This window comes from Clarias gariepinus, chromosome 16 (genome assembly GCF_024256425.1).
Source record: "Clarias gariepinus isolate MV-2021 ecotype Netherlands chromosome 16, CGAR_prim_01v2, whole genome shotgun sequence".
In the NCBI taxonomy this organism is placed as follows: domain Eukaryota; kingdom Metazoa; phylum Chordata; class Actinopteri; order Siluriformes; family Clariidae; genus Clarias; species Clarias gariepinus.
This window is the reverse complement of record NC_071115.1, coordinates 31,053,544-31,080,151: the sequence shown is the minus strand read 5'-3', so window position 1 is coordinate 31,080,151 and position 26,608 is coordinate 31,053,544. Positions and strand designations below refer to the sequence as shown.

General features: G+C 41.4%; 2 protein-coding genes across 2 annotated transcripts; both read left to right on the top strand.

The window, feature by feature from the left end:
- The first annotated feature begins 1,786 nt into the window (after positions 1 to 1,786).
- LOC128544323 (serine/threonine-protein kinase pim-2-like) lies at positions 1,787 to 6,421 on the top strand. Its single transcript, XM_053514327.1, has 9 exons — positions 1,787 to 1,841; positions 1,928 to 2,062; positions 2,847 to 2,941; positions 3,040 to 3,090; positions 3,805 to 4,180; positions 4,269 to 4,445; positions 4,539 to 4,691; positions 4,808 to 4,936; positions 6,309 to 6,421. Exons 1-9 carry the CDS (start codon positions 1,787 to 1,789, stop codon positions 6,419 to 6,421), a joined length of 1,284 nt encoding a protein of 427 aa, XP_053370302.1.
- A 71-nt stretch (positions 6,422 to 6,492) lies between these two features.
- On the top strand, positions 6,493 to 11,520 carry LOC128544322 (serine/threonine-protein kinase pim-1-like). The gene is made up of 6 exons (XM_053514325.1): positions 6,493 to 6,543; positions 9,597 to 9,972; positions 10,062 to 10,238; positions 10,334 to 10,486; positions 10,574 to 10,696; positions 11,321 to 11,520. Exons 2-6 carry the CDS (start codon positions 9,612 to 9,614, stop codon positions 11,518 to 11,520), a joined length of 1,014 nt encoding a protein of 337 aa, XP_053370300.1. The 5' UTR covers positions 6,493 to 6,543; positions 9,597 to 9,611.
- The last annotated feature ends 15,088 nt before the right edge of the window (positions 11,521 to 26,608 follow it).

Below are 26,608 nucleotides of genomic sequence, written 5' to 3'. Positions count from 1 at the left end.
TTCAGCGAGGAGACTTTCTGCTGTTGCATTCGGTGAGGTACATCTGTGACCCACCCTTAGTATGACATGAAAGCTGATAACCACCTGTGACACGCCCACAGTCTGACATGAAAGCTGATAACCACCTGTGACACGCTCGTATATAAATTTCATAAACAGTATATTTAGTTTACATATATAGTGGTGGAAGAATGGCAAAGTGGTAGGCAGTGTTGCGTTGCACTTCCAGGGTCCATCTGGTTCATGGAGTTTGCATGTTCTCCTCATGCTTGCTGGTTTCCTCCCACTGTCCAAAGTCATGCAGATTAGAATAACTGCTATTTATGCAGGATTTATTCAGGGTGTGTGCAGGACACTAACTCTCAGGCTCTCACACTTGACATTTTCGCTAGAAATAACAGGTGATAATTCCTTAATGCAATATACAGACTGTTCTACCCTCACAGATATAATACACTATATGAGCAAATAAGCAAAAAAACAAGTAATTATTATTATTAGGTGGCTTAGTGGTTAGCACTGCACCTTCAGGGTCCTGGTTCGATTCCTACTTCTGCGTGCATGTTCTCCCTGTCCTTTGTGGGTTTCCTTTGGGTACTCCCACAGTACAAAGACATGCTGATTAGGCTACTTGGCTTTTTTCCCAAATTGCCCATTGTGTCTGAATGAGTGTGTGAGTGTGAGTATGTATGTATGTATGTATGTGTGTGTGCCCTACGATGGATTGGCACCCTGTCCAGTGTGTACCCCGCCGCTAATCCCCTGGCATAGGCTCCATGCCCCCACGACCCTGAATACAGGATGATGCGATGTAGATACTGAGTGAGTGTAATTATTGTTATTATTATTATTATTATTGTTGTTGTTGTTATTATTATTATCGTCATTATGACAAAGCCTTAATGAATGTGTCCAGATCACTCCTCACATATATACAAAGCCCCAAAGTGGACACAAGCTCCTTTTATTAAATCATGATAATGTTAATAATAAAAAAAATTAAAAGATAATTAAACAAAGTTTAGTCATTTAAAAAATAAATAAATAAAAATGTGTAAATGATTATGTGTTAATTGGTGTTCCGGCAGAACCTGTTTAAGACTTGTTTTTGTCTAAACACTGCCCGGAGAGTAACCGTGTCAAAAATGAAACAGATTGATGAAAGAGTTTCAGAGTTATGGACATTTATTCGGCATCAGGGACAAAACATGTTTTCTGTTCAAATCAAATGAGACTCGCGCTTTACACCGGTGTCCCCACATCTGCTTAAATGTTTTAACTCACAGCTGGGAGAAATCTGGAGGGGACAAACTAAACTTTAGACATGTAAAGGTCAGACTCAAAAAGTAATAATAATAGATATAACCAGAAATCTAAGCATCTCTGTTTAAAAGCTTTCTTTTTCTTTTTCTTCTTCTTCCCATATGAGCGGTTGCTATGGCAACGACCACCTGCACGCACGCCGTGAAACTGCACCGCATCATAAAGGCATCTGTGATGCGATGAAGGAACTGTACATGTACAGTAACTCAGTAACGTGCTCAAGTTCTTAGAAACCTTATGATTCACTCACACACACACACACACACACACACACACGCACACTTTTACACTGAGGTGAGAGAGATTTCTACTTGATTAGATTTGGTGTGATTTAAACAATTTGAACTGAGAAGTGCTTCAGTAAGGAGCATACGTCCTGTACTGTGATGTAAGATCCTGTTCCTGCCTGTAGATTTATGAAAACTTCACGAAGACTATGGCTTTATTTTTAAAAAAACTCAACATGTTTATGATGAATCATCGTAAGAAACGAGCTGATGGCCGTCCTCGCAGGACAGGTAGGACACACTGAACCTCACCGTCCTTTTAGCTCCTTACGGTCATGATGGACAACGCACCTGTCTGCTTTCTCGTTTGACTCCAGGGGAGTCCCGTGTCCTGCAGGGGAATGAAACTTTTTTAGCTCTTTCTATGTCTGCTGATGACTCTGAGCAGGACAGCTCGTGTGGCTCTGAATCTCAGGATGGAGACGTCCAGGAGTTCCACCTTTTACAACACAGTAGGTTACAATCCACAGCAACTATTTCTAACATTTTAAAATGTAGGTGTGTAGCTATAGAGCTGAGATCTCAGGAAAATGTAGCTGAGAAAGAGAAAGAGAGACTTTTGAGTTTTATAAACACTTTATTGTGGGACAATTTAGGGAAAAACGTTTGTGTGTCTTGTCCTGTCTGAATGTAGTTTTTTGTATCCCATCAGTTGCCAGTATTTAGTTTTTCCCTCTTGCGGGTGTGTATCAGAGCAGACATTAGGGACAGGGTTACTGTTGGCGGTGACGTCTGTAGGGATGTCAGGTTGCCAGATCCCTCATTATCTGCTCATCCTTGATGAACGGGGGCACGTTGGAGATCACCACTCGCATGCTGGGGCAGACAGAGTGGTGACTTAAACCATGATGCCTCTCACTCGTACTCCATTTTTGTTAGTGTTCTTACTAGGTTTTTCTTGATGAGGAACACCACCACTGCCTTGTTCATCCGGAAGGCAGGAAAGATGTTCTCACACCCTCCCACCCCTCCCACCACTAATAGCACCTCTTCCACCTGTATTCCGTCCTCCAGAACACACCTAACCTCTAGACTTTTTTTATTTACTAATGTGGAGGGAAATAAAACAGTCTTTCAAAACTTGGCAAGACCCCAAACAGCTTCCCACGCGCTCTCCTCACACCCAGTGCACGCGCAGAGAGAGAGAGAAAAGTCATACATCTGGGTGATCACAACATGGCTGAAAATACACTTCACTCACTTATGTGTGTTTATGTGCATGTGTTTGTGTAACAGATGGGTTTGATGCACGATACACAGTGGTAAAGATGGTAGCGACCAAATGGTACGGCGCTCTCTACACTGGAGTCCGCAAGGCAGACGGGAAAGAGGTCACCTGTTCATATAAAGAAACAACACAAATACTATGGATTATAACGCGCTATTTGGCATAAAAAACTGATGAAATCTGTTGTATACATGTGAACAGGTCGCCATTAAATGTATGATCAAAGATCCAGAGGAAGAACTCATCACCATCGTAAGTGAACTTACAGTTCTTTACTTTTGAAAGTAAAGTATCTTACATCTTGTTTACACTAAGTACACTCCCTGTTTAAAATAGATGCCACTTCATATGACTGCTTTTTATTAGTGCTACAGTTTCAAAACATATGAAACAAACTGGTTTTAAACTTCCTACATGAAGAATAAACATGCAATTCAAAACCGAAGATTCAGTTTTTAAAGGTTACAGATTGTTTTATAGAGTAAGCCATTATTGGTCGTTTCTGTGCCTTTTGCATACTCTGTATTTACACTAAACTATTGCATTGATTGGCTCTTTTGAGCAACTCGCATAGCCATGCCTACTTAGAGGGGAAAAGCGTTTAAAAAAAAGTGGGACTTAATTTCCTGTGCTGGTTTAACTTCTGGCAAAAACCTGAAATTTTATTAATTACTACAAATTTTGCATGATGCTGTGACATGTCTAGATAGACAGACAGACAGACAAATTCTGAGACTGGTTTCTGGTCCTCCAAAGTATGAAATGTAATTGAAAAAGCGAGTCCTGACCAATGTACAGATAAAACCTTTCTTTTATTTATAATAGATAAGAGATGAAGATTGCTGATCCAGTCAGTGTCTTCCAAACCTCCTCCACTGTTCCGTCTCTGCTCACCACACTTTAAACCTAATCCCTCCATTCTAACTCATGCTAACTCATGCTTATGATATGTGTGTGTAATTTTAGCCTGGACAGACCCATATGCTGCCTCTGGAGGTGGCGTTAATGGAGCTGGTGTCCAGGCCTCCTCTCTGTGAGAATGTGGTGAAGCTACTGGACTGGTTTGACTCGTCCACTTTCTATATCTTGGTGGTGGAGCGACCCAACCCCTGCATACACATCCGTGCATTTTGTAAACTTTACAACGGTCGATTGCCTGAATCAGTGGCTCAGAAGGTCATGCAGCAGGTGGTTCGAGCCGTTCGTCACTGCTACGAACATGGTGTTTTTCACTGTGACTTCGAGCAGGATCTTCTGATCAATCCAGACACACTGGATGTGAAGTTGGTTGACTTTGCCTCGGCTGAGCCGATGACAGACAAGCTCTACACAGACTTTGCAGGTTAGCTCACTACAGATACGGGATACATTATAATGAAGATACAGTGGAGAATCATTATTTCTGACAGTTTCTCTCTTTTCTCCTTCAGGAAATCCAGTGTTTCCTCCTCCTGAGTGGGTACAGGATAGTAAATACTTTGGATTCCCTGCCATCATCTGGGGTCTGGGCATTCTCCTGTATGAGTTGGTCTGTGGAGAGTTGCCCTTTGCCAATGAAGAGAAGATTGTTAAGGGGCATCTGTCATTCGTTGATGGTCTGTCTGATGGTGAGAAAATGCAAAAGCATTCCTTTTCACCATTTCTGTTCGTTTGTAATTTTAAATTTCATATTAACATCTGTATCCTTACTGTTCTTAAAGAGTGCTGTGACCTGATACAAAAATGCCTCATTGAAAACCCTGAATGTCAACCAACTTTCAAGGAAATCTTAGACCACAAGTGGTTTGAGGAGGGACTTCAGAATACGACCGGGTTGGTGACTGAAGAAGCTGATGATCAACCACTCAGGACAGGTAGGACACACTGAACCTCCTGAGCTCCACACCTCACTGTACTTCACAGTCCTTTTAGTTTCCTACAGCCACCGTGTACAACAAACACTTCTCTTTTCTTTCTCGTTTGACTTCAGGGGAGTCTGATGTCCTGCATTTGGAGGAAAGTTTTTTAGATCTTTCCATCTCTGCTAGTGACTCAGAGCAGGCCAGGTCAAGTGTCTCTGATGATGGAGATGTCCAGGAGTTCCACCCTTCACAACACAGTAGGTTACAATCCAAAGTAACTATTTATAACATTTACATTTAATAGCATTTACCTACTGTAGGTGTGTACAGTGCTGAATAGCTAGACATTTCATAACTCAGAACACGTAGCTGAGGAGAGAAAGAAATGTTATTCTTTGTTTAAAGAGACACCTTGGACAAATGTACAAACCCAATTCCCAAAAACCTTGGGACACTGTACAAATTGTAAATAAAAACAGAATGCAATAAAGTGGAAGTTTAAATTTCAATATTTTATTCAGAATAGAATATAGATACTGTAACACATCAAATGTTGAAAGTGAGACATTTTGAAATGTCACGCCAAATATTGGCTCATTTTGGATTTCATTAGAGCTACACATTCCAAAAAAGTTGGGACAGGTAGCAATAAGAGGCCGGAAAATTTTAATGTACATATAAGAATTAGCTGAAGGACCAATTTGCAGCTTATACGCTCAACTGGCAACATGATTGGGTATAAAAAGAGGCTATTAGAGTGGCAGTGTCTCCCAGAAGTCAAGATGGGCAGAGGATCACCACTTCCCCCAAAGCTGCTGCAAAAAATATTGGCGCAATATCAGAAAGGAGTTTCTCAGAAAGAAAATTTCAAAGAGTTTGAAGTTATAATCTAAAGTGCATAAAATCATCCAAAGATTTAGAGTATCTGGAAGAATCTCAAGCGTCAAGGCCGGAAGACCAGACTGGATGCCGTGATCTTCGGGCCCTTAGATGGCACTGCATCACATACAGGAATGCTACTGTAATGGAAATCACAACATGGGCTCAGGAATACTTCCAGAAAACACTTGTTGCCTGTTAAACCTCTATAGGTCAAAAAAGAAGCAAGATCTAAACATGATCCAGAAGCGCAGGTGTTTTCTCTGGGCCAAGGCTCATTTAAAATGGACTGTGGCAAAGTGGAAAACCGTTTTGTGGTCAGATGAATCAAAATTTGAAGTTCTTTTTGGGAGACTGGGACGACATGCATGGAGGAACGGGCCAAAATACCAGCAACAGTGTGTGAAAACCTTGTAAAGACTTACAAAAAAACGTTTGACCTCCGTCACTGCCAACGAAGGGTTTATAACAAAGTATTGAGATGAAATTATGTTATTAACCAAATACTTATTTTTCACCATAATTTGCAAATAAATTCTTAAAAAATCCTACAATGTGATTTTCTGGATTCTTTTTCTTATTTTGTCTTTCATTGTTAAGGTATACCTATGATGAACATTACAGGCCTCTCTCATCATTTAAGAGAACTTAATTAGTGGCTAATTGAATACTTTTTTACCCCACTGTATATGTATGCATGCGTGTGTGTGTGTGTGTGTGTGTGTGTGTGTGTGTGTGTGTGTGTAACAGGTGAGTTTCATGCGGGCTACACTGTGGTCAAGGTGGTAGCAACTGAACGGTACGGCGCTCTCTACACTGGAGTCCGCAAGGCAGATGGGAAAGAGGTCTACTGCATATTATAATGGATTATTTATACTAATTAGTAAGTGATGGCATGCAAAACTGATTAATTCTGTTGTGTCCATTTAAAAAGGTCGCCATTAAATGTGCAATCAAACATCCTGAAGATGAACTCATCACTATCGTAAGTAAACTTACTTTATTTCTGAGATGCTACAGAGAAGCAATAAGCACTAATCAAGATCACGTTATAGAGCAAATCTCCACCAGACCGATGCATCCATTTACTCGAAGTATAATTGCGGTGGTAGCTAGTGTAGCGGGGTGGCATTACCGGCCAGGACAAAAGTGGTCGTACAAATGTACAGTACAAGAAACAACAAACGCATATACACATACCCTTAACACAATATTTTGATTTATTTGATATTTCTATTAATTTTACATTTCAGAGATCATTTCCATCTACCCATACGTGAAAAGTAAGATTAGGTAAAAAACTAAAGAACTAAACACTCTCTGGTGTACAACGATGGCACTATTTGTCAAAGCGTGTAGCCCTTTAAAACCAAATCACTTTTTAACCATTTCTATAATTAAATTTAAATTTGATGTCAAATACACAGCCATACACAGTAAATTAATATACAGTAAAATGCTTATACAACTGCCTAAAAATTATTGTGTTGCAAGAAATAAATTTCACAGGAGAGTACAATTATTTTTTTTTTAAAAAAATTTAAATATAAAAAAAATGTAAGCTGAAAAAATTACAACATTTACAAGATTGCTAAATAAAGTGGAATTAAAATAGAAGTGTATAAAGTGTATAAATTATGCAGGATACATTACAGACTGTACAGAAAGGAATTAAAACCTTTGAGTGCAGTTATTTCTCATTCGTGTAAAAAATGAGCAGTGCATAAACAATAAAAAATTTATAACGTATAAGGAAGTGTACAACATGCAAATATGCAACGTAAGTTGTGTGCTATATCCTGACTTTGATGTGTTAGCAGTAATGTAAGTAGAGTGTTTATTGTGTGGGTGAAAAAAAAAAAAAAGATCTGATTGTTTGTTCTTTGTGGTGTTCTGGTTGAGGGCCTAAAGAAGCTTGGGGGTAGATGCTCTTCCTCAGTCGCTCTGTGTTGACCTTCAGGGAGCAGAAGTGCTTTCCTGAACACATTGTTGTGGTCCTTCATCATCTTCCTGGCTTTGGTCTAGCACCATTGCTGTAGATTGAGTGCAGGTCAAGGAGCTTGGTGCGAATGGTGCGCTCAGCTGATTGCAACACCCTCTGTAGAGCTCGTCTGTCCTGCATGGTGCTGTTTCAGAAAACCAGGATGTGATGTTTCCCATCAGGTTGCTTTCTATGGTGCAGGAATAAAAGTTTCAAAGCATCTTAGAGGGCAGTCTAAAGTCTGTTACATGTCTGAGGTGGTGAAGATAATACCGGGTCTGTTTCACCATGGTGTTGATGTGACAGGATCATGACAGGTCCTGCGTGTTGTGAACATTGAAGTATCTGAAGCACTATGTCCGATGTGCTCTTGTTGGTGACTGGGGTCTCTCCTGCTTTGTACTGATGTCCGCTATCAGTGCCTTTATCTTGCTGATGTGAAGAAGGCGGTTGTTCCTCTGGCACCAGTTCTCCACGTATTTAATCTCCTCCAAGTCGGCTGTCTCATTGTTGTCAGTCATCAGGCCCACCATGATGGTGTCATCAGAAAACTTGATAATAGTTTAGTGGCCATGCAATCAAACATGTACAGTAAGTACAGCAGGTAGCTCAGGACACAACCCTGGGGGGCTCCAGTGCTGAGAGTGAGGGAGGCTGAGACATCCATACTGATTGTCCATGTTTCCAAAAGGCAGTGGTGCAACGTCTCAGAGCACCATAGAAGGTTTTATACACCCATGGTTTCTGATTGAAAAACATTCTCATAGCCATTTATTTAAAAAGTAATATCTGTTAGTTTCCCCATAATTCAAACCGCTTTTGTAAACTCGATGTCATCAGAACTGAGCAGGAACTTGTCCCAGTCTGCATTATCCAGTGTGCCTTGTAGGGCAGGCAATGGTTGGTCTGTCCAGCGTTCGACCTCCCTCTAAGCCGGGGATTTCAGTTTAAGCCATTGTTTATATTTTGGCATGAGAAAGATGGTGGCATGGTCAGATTTCCTAAATGGGGGCACGATTGTGCCTTGTAGCCGTCTTTTAGCCCCCAGTGGCGCAGGTGATATGTTGATAAAAGTTTGATGTCCCAGTGTTGTTGTCTGGTGCTAAATGAGGGACTCATGAAGTTGACGTAGGGCAATGTCCGTGTCTGCCTGGGGTGAAATGTAAATGGTGCTATGATCGAAGTAAAGTCCCAAGGAAGATAAAGAGGATGACATTTAATGGTCATCAGCCCCAGCCCTGAGGTATAATGCTCGACTGTTGCATCAGCTGCTGTTCACAATTAAACACACACTGCCTCCCCTTGGCTTTCTTGATTCCACTGTTCTGTCCATATGGTGAACCGAGAAGAGCTTGGCTGGCTGGATGGTGTGGTTTGGCACTGCTGGGTTCAGCCATGTTTTGTTGAAGCACAGGAGATTGCAGTCCTGTGTAACGGGTGCACGGGCAGCACCATAAAGCACAGACCCGAGGCAAGGTCCTAGTGGTCAAAGGCGCACTCGTCTCTTTGATGTCCCTGGGGTGCGTTTCATTGCCCCACTTGCATGCCGCTCTTCCATGTTGTAGCGTGCACTTCTCACTCACACTGCTTAGTAAAGTCCTCAGCAACCCAACAGACCCTGAGCTACACTCCCCGCTGTGTTTCATAGCGCGGGGAGAAGCCCGGGATCATTAACGGCGATGGCTCACCAGCTGTGCCTAAGTCCGCAGCCCCGCTCCTTCGAAGTGAGCGAGGAGCGATATTGATTTGAGAGCACGCCCATCACAGGCGCATGCCGTGACACCTGAAAGTCCCTTTATAACTTAGCCCTGCGTGTGGGTAAATATACTTGGACATCTGTCAATATAATTGGGTGGCCTGCCCTAGTATTCTCTATGTGTGGGAAACACTGCCTTCCTGCTAACATCTTCACAAACATCTCAGCTCTTAATTACATCTTAGTTTTACACTTTATTACCTCTCATTTATAGTAGATATCAGACAAAGACTGCTGATCTAGAGTCAGTGCCAGTCCAAAGTAACTCATGCTAACCCACAATATATATGTGTAATTTTAGCCCGGACAGACCCATATGCTGCCTCTGGAGGTGGCGTTAATGGAGCTGGTGTCCAGGCCTCCTCTCTGTGAGAATGTGGTGGAGCTGCTGGACTGGTTTGACTCGTCCACTTTCTACATCTTGGTGGTGGAGCGACCCAACCCCTGCATGCACCTCCATGAATTTTGCAAACTTCACAACAGTCGATTGCCTGAATCAGTGGCTCAGAAGGTCATGCAGCAGGTGGTTCGAGTTGCACTTCACTGCTGTGAACACAGAGTTCTTCACTATGATTTCAAACAGGATCTCCTGATCAATCCAGACACACTGGATGTGAAGTTGGTTGACTTTGGCTGTGGTGAGCTGATGACAGACGAACTGTTTACAGACTTCACAGGTTAGCTCACTATAGATACAAGATGCATCAAAATCAAGGACGCAACAGAGAATCATGATTTCTGACAGTTTCTCTCTTTTCTCCCTCAGCAAATCCAGCATGCTCTCCTCCTGAGTGCATACAGAACAGTAAGAACTTTGGATTTTTTCCTATTATCTGGGGTCTGGGCATTCTCCTGTATGAGTTGGTCTGTGGAGAGTTGCCCTTTGCCAATGAAGTGGACCTTGTTAAGGGGCATCTGTCATTCGTTCCTGGTCTGTCTGATGGTAAGAAAATGCAAGAGCATCCCTTTTCATGATCTCTTTTCATCTGTAACTAGAATATTTGAATATTAACATCTGTCTCCTCACTGTTCTTAAAGAGTGCTGCAACCTGATACAGCGGTGCCTGAACCAAGACCCTAAATGTCAACCAACTCTAAAGGAAATCCTGAACCACAAGTGGTTTAAGGAGCATCTTCAGGATACAGCCATGTTGGTGATAGAAGGAGGTGATGAACATCCATGTGGGACAGGTAGGACTCACTGAACCTCCAGAGCTCCACACCTTACTGTCCTTTAAACTCGTGACTGACAACATTTTTTTTCGCGTTTTATTTCAGGGGAGTCAAATGTCCTGCAGTTGGATGAGAGATTTTCTTCTGCTGATGACCCTGTGGAGGCCAGCTCAAGTGTCTCTGAGATTCATGATGTGGATCTTAAAAAGTTTCACCCTTCACAACACAGTAAGTTACAATCCACAGCAACTATTTCTAACAATTTTAAATCACTTATCTATGTACTTTGCTGCAGAGCTAGAGATCTCAGATCTCAGGAGAAATGTGTCAGACATCTTAAATACCTGCTTGTAATTGTGGAAAGATTCTCTAAATGGCTTTCCATTCTCAAAATAAAATGCAACCATGGTAGTCAAAATTCTGGCTAAGGAAATTATTCCTCGATATGGTATTCCATCATCAGCTGACAGTAATAACGGCACCCCTATTATTTTCAAAGTGACACAAAGGGTTCCATTGATCAAAAATTTGACACCCCCTACCTTCCCCAAAGATCTGGTGTGGGAGAATGGATGAACAGAACGATTAAGGATAGGTTGGCCATGATGAGTACAGGTAAGAATTGTGTTGACGTGTTACCATCTATGATTTGCAAAATTACAATGACACCCAATTCCACAACCCACACTCTCACCGTTTGAGATAATCATGTGATGCCCATGCCCCACCCCCTGGGTGAAAGGCAACCCTGGTGTTTCTTTTTACAGGTGATCTAGACATGATTGCAGGCAATTATAAACAAGCACTCAGTTTTTCAATAACATCTCTGCTTCTCCCCCCTGCTGCCTACAGATACGCCTACCCACCCTTTCGTCCCAGGTGATACAGTGCTGGTGAAAATTTTAAATCCCAGGGAGGTGGGAGACGCCGTCTACAGTACACCCACAACAGTAATCGCTGTGACTCGCACAGCTGTACTCACAGACTCGCAGCCGCAGTGGATTCACACCAGCTGTGTGAAGAAGGCACCGCAGACAACTTTAACTACTTGAGATAATAAACAACTACCTCACAAGATCTCCTAGCTCGCACCGAGGGGCGAGTGCAGCAACACATGGCCCGGAGACATCTCAGAGGGGCTTCTCTTCTCACCTTTTCACATACGCAAAGAGTTTTGTCACATTTTGTCACATTTGATCTCATGTACTGTATTTTTTATGTAAGGATCTCTGTACCAATGCCTGATTACATGTGTAATGCATTCTCAGCTGCCTATAGTCAATTATCTCTCGTTATGTTGCTGCGTTGCTTCATGGCTTTTCATTTGCAGGACCTTAACCTGTAGATGTTTTACTAACAGACCTCTCTATACATTCAGTTAGAATTATTTAAGGGGTCTGTTAGTGTTTTATATATATATATATATATATATATATATATATTAGTGCTGTCAATCGATTAAAAAAAATTAACTAATTAATCGCACAATTTTTTGCAATTAATCGCGATTAATCACAATTAAAAGACTGAAACTTTTTGGATATGTAAATGTAAATAATTAATGTAAACTCAAGACAATTAAACTATTTAAATTCAAATATGATTGTTTATTGGAATTTTTGTTTAACTTGTAACACAGATTTTCTCATGTAAACAACATACCTGCAATAAACCATCAATATTCTCCAAATTAACTATTGGCTTGAAAGCCATATTTATTACAGAAATAAAAACACAGGTATGTGCCATTTGTGTCATTTGAATTTCAAAACAATCAATGCAATTTACATTGGCGAGGCCCTGTAGAGATTGTTTAGGTGGGGTGTTTTGCTTTTAAGTGATATGTCAAAGACGAATCTTCTCTGGTATTTAAATTCGGCTTTGCAAAATGTACAGATTACTTTTGTTTTATCCACAGAACCATCCGGCAGAGTTTTATACTGAAACTTTCCGTCTAAAAGTCCTTCCTTGGTCTTATCCATACTACTTTGCACGTTGAACACACGTCGGCCACAACAGGAAATAAAAAAAACTGCAACCGCGTTAATTGCGTTAATTTTTTTTAATGCGTTAAATATTTCAAATTAATCGCATGCGTTAACGCACTAATTTTGACAGCACTAATATATATATATATATATATATATATAATTTGTTTATTCTCACCCTGTGTTTATTCTGCCACAGTTTGGCGAGATTGTTGCTGGTATTGCCGTTGTGTTTCTGGTTTTGTAGTTGTGTATTGGGTTTTGTGGTTATGTTTTTGGGTTCTTGTTCCTTGTTTCCTTTGGCGCAGTCCTCGTACCTTTGGCTCAGTCACCGAGCAGTCTGCCAGGTGTCCATTTGACGTTGAGAACATGAGGAACTCTGAGCATTAATAACACACTCACCTGAAGGAGGTCTACGAACACAAATGCACAAAGCAGGAGGTGTTATTTTGTAAACTAAATTAAAACATTTGGATCAGGTCAACGTCTTGCTTCTTGCTGTTTTGTCTGCATATCTAGTAGGAGGTTGTTGGTGGTGAAGTTTCCTGTTATGGACAGATGTTGCTATAGAGATGTTGCTATAGAAATGCGTTCAGTGTTTGTGGGTGAGGTGCAGCGCTTTCACCTTTTCCAATATGAATATATTATATATATATATATATATATATAATAGGAATATGAATAACGCTGTCACAGACAGGAACCAGAACGGCCTCATCACTTTAACACAGTTCTCCAAATATGGATCGGGGTCATGTGATCAGTTCCAGCACCAGTCCTTTAAAAAAAAAAAAAAAAAGGAGAACCACTCGACCCTGACGTTGTGTTAATTACAAAACAAAAATAATGACATGTGGGATTAACAACATCACCTTTAATCAGGTTTTCAAGGTGAACCCTCAGGGGTGTAGAGACAGAGGTGAAATAAGGTAAAGGACAAAAGAAAGAACTACTGTACACACACACACACACACGCACACGCTAGTATTGATGTAATGGTTTCGCACTTTCTCCATTCTGTCCTTCTCTTGCCTTTCTTCATTTATGACTGTCTTGGACCCCCTGTCCCTGCGAGAAGTGAGACAAATATGACACCTAGAGCAGGTGACAAAGGAAAGAGTCGAGAATAATCGAACAGCAAAAGAACGAGTCTAAGAAGAGGAGAAATAACACAAAGAAATACAAAGAAAAACCTGTCGAGCTGCAGCTAAGGAAGAGCTCTGTAGGATTAACTCGTGTCTCTATTACACACTGGCCGGACCGCAGAACATCAAGTGGATGCTCTTAAAGAAACACGTACAGTGCTTATTATTATTTGTTAGTATCATTACTAACAAATCATCTGGTAAAACTGTGGTCATGTCTGAGCAATAAACTGGAGATGAAAGATGAACAAAAAGTTTCATTTCTTAAAAAAGGCCAGAGAGTCTGATGGAGAGTCTGATGGAGAGTCTGATGGAGAGTCTGATATAGAGTCTGATGGAGAGTGTGATGGAGAGTCTGATATAGAGTCTGATGGAGAGTGTGATGGAGAGTCTGATATAGAGTCTGATGGAGAGTGTGATGGAGAGTCTGATATAGAGTCTGATGGAGAGTCTGATGGAGAGTCTGATGGAGAGTCTGATGGAGAGTCTGATATAGAGTCTGATGGAGAGTCTGATGGAGAGTCTGATGGAGAGTCTGATGGAGAGTCTGATATAGAGTCTGATGGAGAGTCTGATGGAGAGTCTGATGGTGAGTCTGATGGAGAGTCTGATGGAGAGTCTGATGGAGAGTCTGATGGAGAGTCTTTTATTCTATTAGACAGTTAAAATGGTGTGCATGAGTGAAAACCTACATAAAGCAAGGAGAGGATGAGAATACAGATCTGGACATCACTAATCAGACTTCTAGCAGTCATTATGGTCATTACAAAAGGACATTACAAAAGGACACGCATTACACAACAGAGACAACTAAAGTAAGACACTGAGACAGAAACCTGGATTTTAAATAAACAGGAAATAATGAGAGACGGGTGAAAGTGACCAGAGACAGCAGGCAGAAACGTTAGATGAGGAGATCGTTAATCAGCCCTTTTATTATTTATTTCATTTATTTATAAAATCCTGGCTGTTTGTTAATGCTGGCGGTATTTATTCGTTACATCAGTTGAAATAATTACTAGTGCTTTGTTCTTCTGTTTTTTCTTTATTAAACATGGCTATATAAGTCACAAACATCATTTCTATTTCTGTTCATATACAGTATACAACTAATTTACATACTACCTAAGGCAATAATAATTACAATAATTTAACACCAATAACAGCATAATAGTTGGTATTCTTGACATGCGACAAACCAGCATCAAATTTCAGCAATTACTTTTTCCAGAACTACAGTACGAGCATATTTGCTGAATCTGGCCAAATACACACCTCTCTTGAGTGTGTGACGCGTGCTCTGACTTGGGCCACGGACGCACTGCTTTGCGTGTCGCTGCTTTGCGACAATAACAATTGTTAAACAATCAATTTAATTGAATATAGGAAGAAAGATTTTACATTCAAGTGACTTTATAAAGTATGTAACACAAAGCAAGTTCAAAATATCATCTAAAGAGAAAGTTCATACCTAACTGAGCTATAACTCCAGTCGTGGAAGGAATTCAAGTACATTCACTTTGTTACGGTACTAAAATAGAGTTTGCAAATATCTATACTTTACTTGGGTAGTTTTATTATAAGATCATTTTTACTTTTACTTCACTACATTTCTGCATGGCGTTGTGTTACACGAGCACACGGCTGTGTGGTACTCCATGTGAATTTCAAACTCAATTGCTGACTATTATACATAATTATGTTTCCCTTGTGATAATCTTAATAACGTTACAAGTGTTTGAAACCAGAGAGAGAGAGAGAGAGAGAGAGATTGTTTTTATACTATAGAAAAGGCTGCTGGGAGCTAATACAAGCACAAAAAGTAAAAAAAATACTTTTTAAAATTGAAAGTGTGTAATTGTACTGAAGTTGATGCAAATGAAGGATGTCTACTTACTGGACCGGGTCTCTCTACGTATATTCGAATCCAGTTTGTATTTTGCTCACCACTTGTTAATTCCTACAAGCCTGCGGAGACAAGACAAAGAACCGCTTTCACAGACGTGGCTTAAACCGATACACAACTACAGTACAGTCAGTAATTGTAGACCTACAAAGTTCTAAAGATGGACCTAAAAACTGTCAGTGTGGTGTGTAAGTGTGTGTGTGTGTGTGTGTGTGTGTGTTTGTGTGTGTGTGTGTTGCTGTTATAATATCTTCCCTATACCTGCACGCTATCTCTTCAGTCCATCAGGTCATTCAGGAGCTTTAATACCAATCAATTCCTCCGTACAGTATCGAGCTCAGTCTCATCGTCTAACCAGGATGAGTTTCTGAACATCATGCCTTGCGTCCTCTCACCTCCAAATCCCTCCTCAGCGCTCTTCCTGAGATCCCTGACTCCTTCATCCCTCCAGCTCCTGATCAATTTCCATCTCCATACAGACCCCAGAGCTGCGCGCTCGCCGATCGATCCCAGAAAGAGATCGCGGATGAAATTGAAAATTGAACGACATGTCGACTCACAGAGCGGAGGATCGATAGAGGAATGCCTTGCATAGAGACGATATCGAGATTAATTATTAAATTAATAGTGTTGCTTAAGAGAAAAGTGATGAAGGTCACCAGGGACTGCCTCGCGGGTTATGAGAAGCTGGTAATGAGGTTGTTAGTGTGCTGCTGTCTCCAGGGTCAATGAGGAGGATGAGGGGACAGGAAGCACAACACGCAGGATACTCTTAAGCAGGCCAGGTACAGGTTCCACATAGTACCCTGTGCAGTTCTGGTTGTGGTAATGTGATGGAAACAGGTAGAAAACATCCCAGTTATATATCGGCACTCATGGAATGCTTCTTGTCAAATAATCCGATCATCCTGTAGAACCTTTAAATAGGGAGCTTCAAAAAGATTACTGAATTCTCCACTGATCTGTAAAAGAATACTGAAGAAGGAAAAACACCTGACTGGTTGTACCTAAATTAAGTCAACGATAGAACGTTCACTTGCGGCTCCCAAACTCTCAGACGTCTACGTTAACACTCACGAAACAGAGCTTTAGTTATACATGATTTTGGAGCATTTTTTTTAACCCTGTTCGTGTGACTCAGCTCAGGAAATTCAGCTCTATGAAGAGCTCTTTATTTACTCTTCTGCTGCAAATACAGAGTTCCCCTATTTAAAGAGTTCTATGTGGTCTATAAAAATGCTTGATTATCCATCGGACCCTTAAAGATACCATCAAAGACTCTGAGAGAACCTGGCAGGTTGTAGGAAAGGTTGGATCCACACACTCACCCAGTTGGTGCACACTCTCTTAAAAGGTTCCTGGGTTCCTTAAAAGGTTCCTTGGTTCCTTAAAAGGTTCCTGGGTTCCTTAAAAGTTCCTGGGTTCCTTAAAAGATTCCTGGGTTTCTTAAAAGTTCCTGGGTTCCTTAAAAGATTCCTGGGTTCCTTAAAAGGTTCCTGGGTTCCTTAAAAGGTTCCTGGGTTCCTTAAAAGGTTCCTGGGTTTCTGAATCACTTAAACATTTCTAGACCTCAAGAAAGTTTTTTTCTGTCCCTAGTTTCTCTGTATGTTCTTAGGTTCAAACAAACAAAAAAGGTCCCTAGATCCTTTAAAGGGTTCCTAATGTACCAAAAGTGAACCAATAGCGAGGCGTCTAAATGTTAAACTCATGAGACGTTCAAGACATTGAAAAGAAAATAATGAGCAATCATTTTAAGTTTGTAGCACACACTTTACACTCTTCACAATTCTCCCTCTCTCTCCCTCACACGCGCACACACACGCGCACACACACACACACACACACACACACACACACACACACACACACACACACACACACACACACACTCTTCCTCAAGGCTTCTTTAAGGGTTCTTTGAGGGCTTGTTAGATGATTAAGGGTCCATATCTTCCCAGAGTGGATCTACTTTGAATCATTTTGGATACGGCATGTTGTGAATGCTAAACAAAACGAATAACACGAACAATTGCAGACAGTTTGGGGACAGTGGGATGAAATGAGACTGTGAGAGTGGACAGATTGGGGACAGAAAACAACCTGGGGGGGGGGGGGGGGGGGGGGGGGGGGGACAGAGAGAGAGAGAAACACAGTATAGAAGAACATGGACTGGACTAATATTTAACAAACATTAATTACACAAGTTCTTATGTGTGTGTGTGTGTGTGTGTGTGTGTGTGTGTGTGTGTGTGTGTATGTATTTTGCAGGCTGCAGTGGTATAAATCCTGGATGTTGTAGTCGGCTGATGGTTTTGAAGCATAAATAATATTATAATCTATACATTATTATTATATAAAAACAGACGCTTTATGTAGAGTAAGTGTTTATGTTTATGTAAGTGGTTTATTCCTCATATATAACGGCAACTTGCCAGTGTTTTAGACTTTCTATTAACACTTTTCACTATTAAAATTCTCAACATTGTTTGTTGCCAAGAAGAAAATATAAAGACTTAAAGTTACTGATTTACCAGCGACAGTAACAAAGCGCTGACGCTGGAGACTCCTTACATACAAGTGACATTAGATTACAATCCCTTTACAGAAAACTTCACCTTGGCAACAATCACACACTTTCATATTAGACTTTTGTATAACATAAAATTCTTTAGGTGTGTTCAGATATAAATCCTGTAAACATTTTCTTCAGGAAGGGTGAAGGGGGAGGAGGAGGAGGTGAAGGTGGAGGTGGAGGTGGAGGAGGTGAAGGATGATGAGGAGGAGGAGGTGGAGGAGAAGGTGGAGGTGGTGGAGGAGGAGGTGAAGGAGGTGGAGGTGGAGGAGGTAAAGGAGGAGGAGAAGGAGGTGAAGGAGGAGGAGAAGGAGGTGAAGGAGGAGGTGGAGGTGAAGGAGGAGGTGGAGGTGAAGGAGGAGGAGGTGGAGGAAGAGAAGGAGGTAGAAGAGGTGAAGGAGGAGGAGGAGGAGGAGGAGGTATATGATGAGTGTGTAGACAGCCAGCGTTCATTGTCACCACGATGGATTCTCAAAAATGCATTCTTTCAATAATTCAGGCCTGTCATGAATGTGGAAGGTTTCCCTCCATGCTACATTAGTCGGCTCATCCTGCGCCGTGTCCCGGAGAGAAAATGAAGGATGCGGCACCGTGGGCATCTAAAAAAACAGCCCTCAATCTCAAGACAACCGTGCAGTCAGACGCAACCAAACGCTTATGGTGTGATAGATCTAATGCAGTGGGATGATGAAAAGGAAAGCGAAGCAATTCAACTTTCCTGTGTGTGTGTGTGTGTGTGTGTGTGTGTGTGTGTAAAACCCTGAACACATTAACTCATCACTTGTTAATCAGCCTTGCTTCTTGGATATTGCAGTAGGACCCACGTGAACCTTCGGAGGAGTTCATATTCCTCGTGTATCTTCTTTAACCCTGCAATGATTCCAGACTATGATGTCATAAAATACGCAAACTCCTCATTTCCTTCCCAGAGATGGCAGTTTGTTTGCACTTATTTTAAACATAAATGACAATAGTTTTGCTATGTATTCCTAAAAATAAGATATTTCTGTTTACAGCTTATAATAAACAAACAAAACGTACATTATTTTATTTAATAATAAATTCAGTATATTACATTTGCACATTTTATTGAAGGGTGCCAATATTTTTTTTCTAAGTTGGCAGGATAAATCTCCCTGCATTCTTGTTAGACCCAACACAGGGACACACACTCTTCATGCATAATGTATATATGTAGTATTGTGTGTATGTGTGTGTATGTGTGTGCTTGTGGGTGGGTGGATGGATGTGTGGGTGTGTGTGTGTGTGTGTGTGTGTCTGTGTGTCGGTGGGTGTGTGTGAATGTGTGTTATGGGTGTATTTATGCTTTAAGGTGAAATAAAGTGCAGATTTCCAAACAAGTGACATTGATGACAGGAAACAGGCTGCTCTATCACACACACACACACACACACACACACACACACACACACACACACACATTTACAGTCTCTGCACGTCTTGTTCATACTAACCATCCTCCTTATCAGTACACACTCTTTGTCTCTAACCAGTGATTTCTGTTCTCTCTGTTTCAGCCAGAAAACCTACACACACACACACACACACACACACACACACACACACTGGCATTTGCTTTGAGATGTGATCTTATTCACAATGCTTCTTCTTTGATTTTAATAAATCGTCTATTTAAAAAGATCCTGCCAACATTTTTTAGAATCCCATCATGAACCAATACAATACCATCAAGAACTATCAAATTTCTCCTAAAATTCCTCCCAGTGAATCCCATCAGCAACCACTAAACTCCCATTAACTCCTCATGTCATCATTACAATACCATCTTAAACAAATGTAATGCTATCAGGTACCACTAATTACCACTACAATCCAATTCAATCAAGAACCAATAAAATCCCATCAGGATCTACTAAAATCACATTAGAAACCACTGAAATTCTATTACAAACCATTTACTTTTATAAGGAATTTACAGATACCACCAAAAAACGATCCTCCATTAGAAAAACTATAAGACCACTATCAGGAACCACCAAAATACAATTAAAACAACCACCATACTATCAGGACTCATTAAAAGCACAAAACTAAACTCATTTTCCATCTTTTTCTTGGATGTGAAAAAAAAAAAGACTACTAAAATACCATCAAAAACCACAAAAATTATATCAGGATTGATTATTAAATTTATTAGGAATCACTAAAATACCATTTGAAACCTCAAAAGTGCTAGCATAAATAAATGTTAAACCAACACAAACCATTAGACTTCTATAGGCAACCATTAAAAATAACATCGGAAACCATTAAATTCCATCTGAAACCACTATCAGGAACCAATAAAATACTATCAAGAACCATTAAACTCCTATTAGGAACCACTAAAATACCATCACCTACAGTACAAAATATCCTAATCAGAAACCATCAAAATGCTTTTTTCAACCAATAAAATACTAGGAATCAGGAGATACTAAAATACAATCAAAAACCACTACAGCACCAATGTTTATCATTAAACATTTGGAATCATTAAAATACTACTGCATTAAAGGGCTATTGGGAACCACTAAAACACCATCAACAACCACTAAAATATTACCAAGAACCACTGAAATATTACCAGCACCTATTATACTACTATACTTTATGGGAACCACTTAATAACATCAGAAACCACTACAATACCACCAGGAACCAATAAACTGATAGCAGAAGCCACTAAAATACCACCAAAAACCTCCAAAATGCCACCAGGGACCATTAAACTGGCAGTAAACCCCTAAAAACCCTTTAAAATATCAGAAACCATTGGATACCAGGAACCATTAAAATCTTATTATAATCAGTAAAATTGCATCCAGAACCACTAACTTGCTATTGGGAACCATCAGAAACCACTAAAATGCCAATGGGAACCATTAAAGTAATATTGTAATAATTACAGTTCCATCAGAAACACTAAACCGCTAATCAGGAATGATTAATATAAAATCAGAGACCAACAAATTATCATCAGAAACCATTAGATACCGCCACTAAATACGATGAGGAATCATTTGACTGCTCTCAGAAACCACTTCCATACCAATGGGAACCATTAAAACCATCAGGAATCACTAAACAATTCATGATAAATTAGTGAAATGTCATCAAGAACCATTAAACTGCTAGCAGGAACCACTGAAATGCCATTGGAAACTACTTCAATACCATAAAGAACATGCTATTACGAACTATTGAAATACAACCAGAACCCCCTAAAATATCATCAGGAACCCCTAAAACCCCATTGAAATGGTATCAAACGGTATTAGACACTAGCAGAAAGGCTAAAATACTACCAGGAACCATGAAGATTTCATTGTAAATCAGTCAAATATCAGCAAGAATCATTAAACTGCTCAGGGTTAAACCATTAAAACCCCATTAGAAACCATTGAACTAGACTGAGAGGCCACCAGAGAGACATTAAATAACGATTAGACACTTTCCACACTGTATGTTTTCAAGGTAAACTGCGATTAGAAAAATAAATCCGTGAGCAGAACACGTCAGAGGAATATTTGGCGGTGATAAGGGTGCTTCTGATTTGTGCTGCTGTCCCACTGCTCCATCTCATCTCTTTCTTCTCCAACCCCATGTAGTCCACTTGACATTTCAGCCGTCCTGCTTTTAATGCAGAAATGCCCTTTTGACGCCGTCCGTGTGCTTTTCCCCCGGTTAGGAATTCTTTCATGTGCGCTTGTGGTCTTTCAATTATAAAATACAGTCAATCTGTACAGTCCGACTCCCGTTACGCCAATCGATAAGTTTCAGAGATAAAGTATGCATTCTGTCTCATATCATAGCGAGGCACATTCTAGAGTAAACATGAACATAATGAAAGATAAAGATAATTAAGTATAATATTTTGCTGTTTAATGGTTACAGAAGACGTCTGTAATCTGATAAATGATTGACACGTCTGGAATCTTCACGATGCCCCCAAATCCTAAATTTCTTTGTGTGATTTAAACGTTATCATATTAGCAGCGACCATGTGTCACCTCTAGCGCTAACTGTGTGTGTATGTGTGTGTGTGTGTCTTCTTTTGCAGTTTGTTTCACTTTATTTACTCCCCACCCTGCTTTAGTAAACAAGCGAGATGCGCTAGTGCAGGTGAATGAGCGTTTGAAGCGCTAGCGCTGCACTGATGTCGACTCGGCTGGAGGAATTTTAATGAACGCGCTATCAGCCTGGCCCTCCGGGGAGTGCTTGTTTGAAAATAATTATCTTTTACAGCCGGTAAACTAAGCTTACACAAAGTGCGAGCTCGAGGGGGAAACACGGCCGGCCGTTAGCAACACGGCTGCAATCTGTCACTTAAGTAAGAGGTGTTGCATTCATCTTCAGTGAACATGTCAGACGATTACTCAAGTGCTAGTTTCTGGCCTAAAGATTTGCAAAGCTCATTGATTACCCCTGCTCGTGACAGATCACCTGCTAACACGGGTTTTCTGGGAGCGAGACGCTAGCGAATTCAAAGCTAGACAGCACGGAGAAATGATCAGCAGAGTTGTTCTTTGAACAACGGCCACTGGGATGCAGGCTAACCGCTTCACGTTAGCTTTTGGTAGCGTTTGGTATTCATGATGCTAACGAGTACCAACAGACTCCCCAGCAGCTTAGACTCATCCGAGCCACAGTTGCTGATATCAGTCCAAAAGTCCTCCTGAGCTTCAGAGCAACCGCTAGTCGAGGAGCAGAGATGAGAAGAGTGAACAGGCAGATGCAAACAAGCTCACAGTCATTTTGTGCAGGGCCAAATTGATGGATCTGTGTTTGCCAATAGAGCTCGGGGGTAACAAGGTCGTTTAAGACACAAGCATTTAAGCGACGTCACTGAGAGCAGGACATAAATTTACTCCATCGCACTTAAGGCAAGGACACGGGGACAGACTGAGTGTAAACAGAAAGGACAGACAGGAGTGGGGGGGGGGGGCATACATGGCGGAGAAACGTGGCTAATCATCTAGATGCTAATGCTCTGGGTTGATCACGCCCCTTTTTGGCATCACATGTTTACTCCCATAACTCATCTCATAATCATGTGAGGACGCTCCGAAATCCTTCATACACAGACGCTAAGAACGCGCAGAGTTAACGAGCAGATATACTGCACACGAACTACAGATGGTGTTTACTATTTATTTCTTTTGTCCTGGAATCTCACAGAATTTAATAAATAATAATAATTATAAAAAATAAACACACATGCCGTGCAAATAAAGGCATCTGCATTAGTAATCCCAGGTTTCCCCGGGGATATTAACATTCTTTATCACACCTAATGGAATTCGGTGCATGTTCATTCTCTAAACCAGCCTCGCACATTAATTTTCCAGATGCGTGAAATGAAATTAAGGCTGAGAAATTGGTGACAGGACTTGCATGTGTGTGTGTGTGTGTGTGTGGGAACTAATGAGATTGGATTGGCTATGTGAAGGAAATCCTCCTCGTGTGAATATGCAGAAAATAACCTGCCGGTCTAATCATTAGGATCTACACACAGCGGCCAATTTATTAACCGTGCCTCCTCTGTAGCTGAGTCGAATCGACTGCCGGGGCTTTTAATAATGGAATAATGCTGTACGAGTCGAGTTGCCTGTAGAAGCTACTGCAGCTGTTTACTACAATCAGCTTTTGGTGTACGTCTGTTGAACAACCTACTAACATGGCCAGTGATAACCAAATAACACAAATACAGAGAGTCAGCTATAAAGCACGAAACAGTCTATACTGACCTGATCACTCTGACCACTACAGCATGGTGCTCACGTGTTAAACTCACTCATCGTCTATACCGCTTCCTCCTGTATACAGGGTGGCAGGGGCTCTGGAGGGGCTGCCCCAGGACACTCAGGGCATGGAGGAGGTCCATGGTGGGCTGTGACGGTACTAACATTCCCTGCTTAGGGATCAGGGAGCACACTGTGGAATGGAACGCAGCCCACTGTCTAATCACCGTGAAACTCAGAACAGCTGAACACATCAGGACAGTAAACCAATCATAATGAAGGGGCGGAGCCAGGACAGAAATGCATATGACAACAAAATTAGTCCTGCAAAGTGTGTAGCTGAAGTTCCGTTCTTCTGAATATGATCAAGTGAGAGATGTTAAAAGGAAAAAGTGAAGTTTGAGATAAATAATGGTATAAACTAGAGGTCGGAGGTGGACAGATTTCAGGGTCCTCCTGTCAATCAATCGTATATTTTTGTGACATTTTACAGCTAAGAGAAAAGAAAGTGCTGTTATTCAAGCCAGGAGTGATGACGGACAGCCAGACCAAGGTCACCTCCCCCAGACGGCTAGACAGTGTCAGGTGGAGATGGATTTGTTCCTTACTTTTTTAAATTCCAGAAATCCCCCCCCACACTCTACCCGACCACACACACACACACACACACACACACACACACACACAACCCTCCTCACTTAACGATGCCACCTCTTCCCTGATGACTAATTAAACCTTAACAGCGGATGTAGTCCTGGCTCCGTCAGCCACGGAAAGACAATTAGTGCCGTCTTGATGTCCTTCCGCAGTGGAAAACGTGGTCGATCCTTCTCCCTGTCTCCATTAGCATTAGCCGAGCAAGATGAACACAGAGACGGGATAGGAAAGAGCACGTCTCACTACGCTGTGATCGTCAGTTTTAATATACAGTATATAGGGAGAGTAAGAGAGAGAGAGAGAGAGAGAGAGAGAGAGAGGGGTAAAGCTACAGGAATGAAGTGGTATTAATACAGTGGGTGTGGAGGAAAGCATGGAGATAGAGGAGGGAACAGTGCTGGAGTAAGCAGGTCAGAGTGATGAATGAAAGTGTCTCACGGGGGACGCGGCGATATGACGAGGCGAGGCTTTTGGTCAGCATCCATGTCCAACACTACAGAGGAACACAAGCGATGGAGGATGGAGCAGGAGCGAGGGTTCGGGAAGAGAAAGACATAAGACATGAGGCATGAGACATGAGACATAAGACATGAGACATGAGACACTGCATGAGATATACTAGCTGTAGTTAATTTACAATTTCCTGAAGGGAGATCTGGAATATCTATAAACACAACCTGTCTTGGTAGCATATAAAGATGTAAAGTGTGTGTGTGTGTGTGTGTGCGTGTGCAGTTAGCGGTTAAATCTATATTGTAAGTAACACATAAAGGCAGAGGATAAAAATACATAGCTTTCCTTTATTGTAATAAGTAATAAACCACTCTGTGTGTGTGTGTGTGTGTGTGTGTGTGTGTGTGTGTGTGTGTGTGTGTATGTGTGTGTGTGTGTGCATGCCTTGATGGAGGTGGCGATGGAACCCACAGATATTTCTGATTACAGTTGTATTTGTGTGTGTGTGTGTGTGTGTGTGTGTGTGTGTGTGTGTGTGTAGGTGTGTGTGAGATTGAGAGCGTGCGGATAAACGTTTGTTGGTTTTTCTTCCACTTGATTGCGATGGCAGTGGAACCCACAGACTTGGTGATTGACGCTGCTGGAGCAGACATTCCGCTCCGTGTGTGTGTGTGTGTGTGTGTGTGGGGGTTAGAGATAGGCCCACTGCATTATGGAGCTTACACACTGAGAGTGTATCATGGTGACAGACGCCGTCACCCCCACATGCTGTCGGAGCGTAAAAGAACTCATTCAGTCTGGGTGGACCCCTGGGAGTACACACACACACACACGCACACACACACACACACACACACACACACACACACACACACACACTTGGGAAACAGGTCACGCAGCATAGAAAATAAGCACAAAGTAGATACAGCTACAAAACCTTCTGCATGTAAATTCTAATTTTAAACACACACACACACACACACACACACACACACACACACAATTCAGCAATTACAAAACCCTCTATGGTATGGGATAGTAGACAGAAAAAAAAACAACACAGCTTTGTGGTACTCCTGATAGGTCAGACAGACAGACAGACAGACAGAGACAGACAGACAGAGACAGACAGACAGACAGACAGAGATAGACAGACAGACAGACAGAGAGACAGACAGGCAGCTCGATCTCATTAATGAAATGAAACTGCTGTGTTGTAAGAGGAATAAAACACTAGAAGGCGCGGCTGAGCCCTTTTGATCTTCACTACTCAGCGTTAGAGGAGCGGGTGAGAAGGTCCTGTAGAGCTACAATCCTTCGAGAGATCGCTTTGTATTCCAAATGTCTTACTCCCATGATGCACCTCTTCCACATGTCTTCAGCTTCCTGTCCTCACATCAACCATACCTTCACATCTCTTACTAACCCCCCCCCTCCCCCCGCTCTATAGGTTTTATGTACGTAAAGGCTCCTGTATTCTATCTGTCATGAGTGCAGAACGTCTGGTCTGAAATCTAAATGTTAGTGAAGTTGTTGTTGTTGTTGTTGTTGTTGTATGTTATCCCTCAGACAGTTCCCGATCGTTTCTCGTGTTTACTTCCTGTTTTATTTAACGCTTCATGTCCCCGGGATGGCGTGCGCTCAGGTCTCGTCC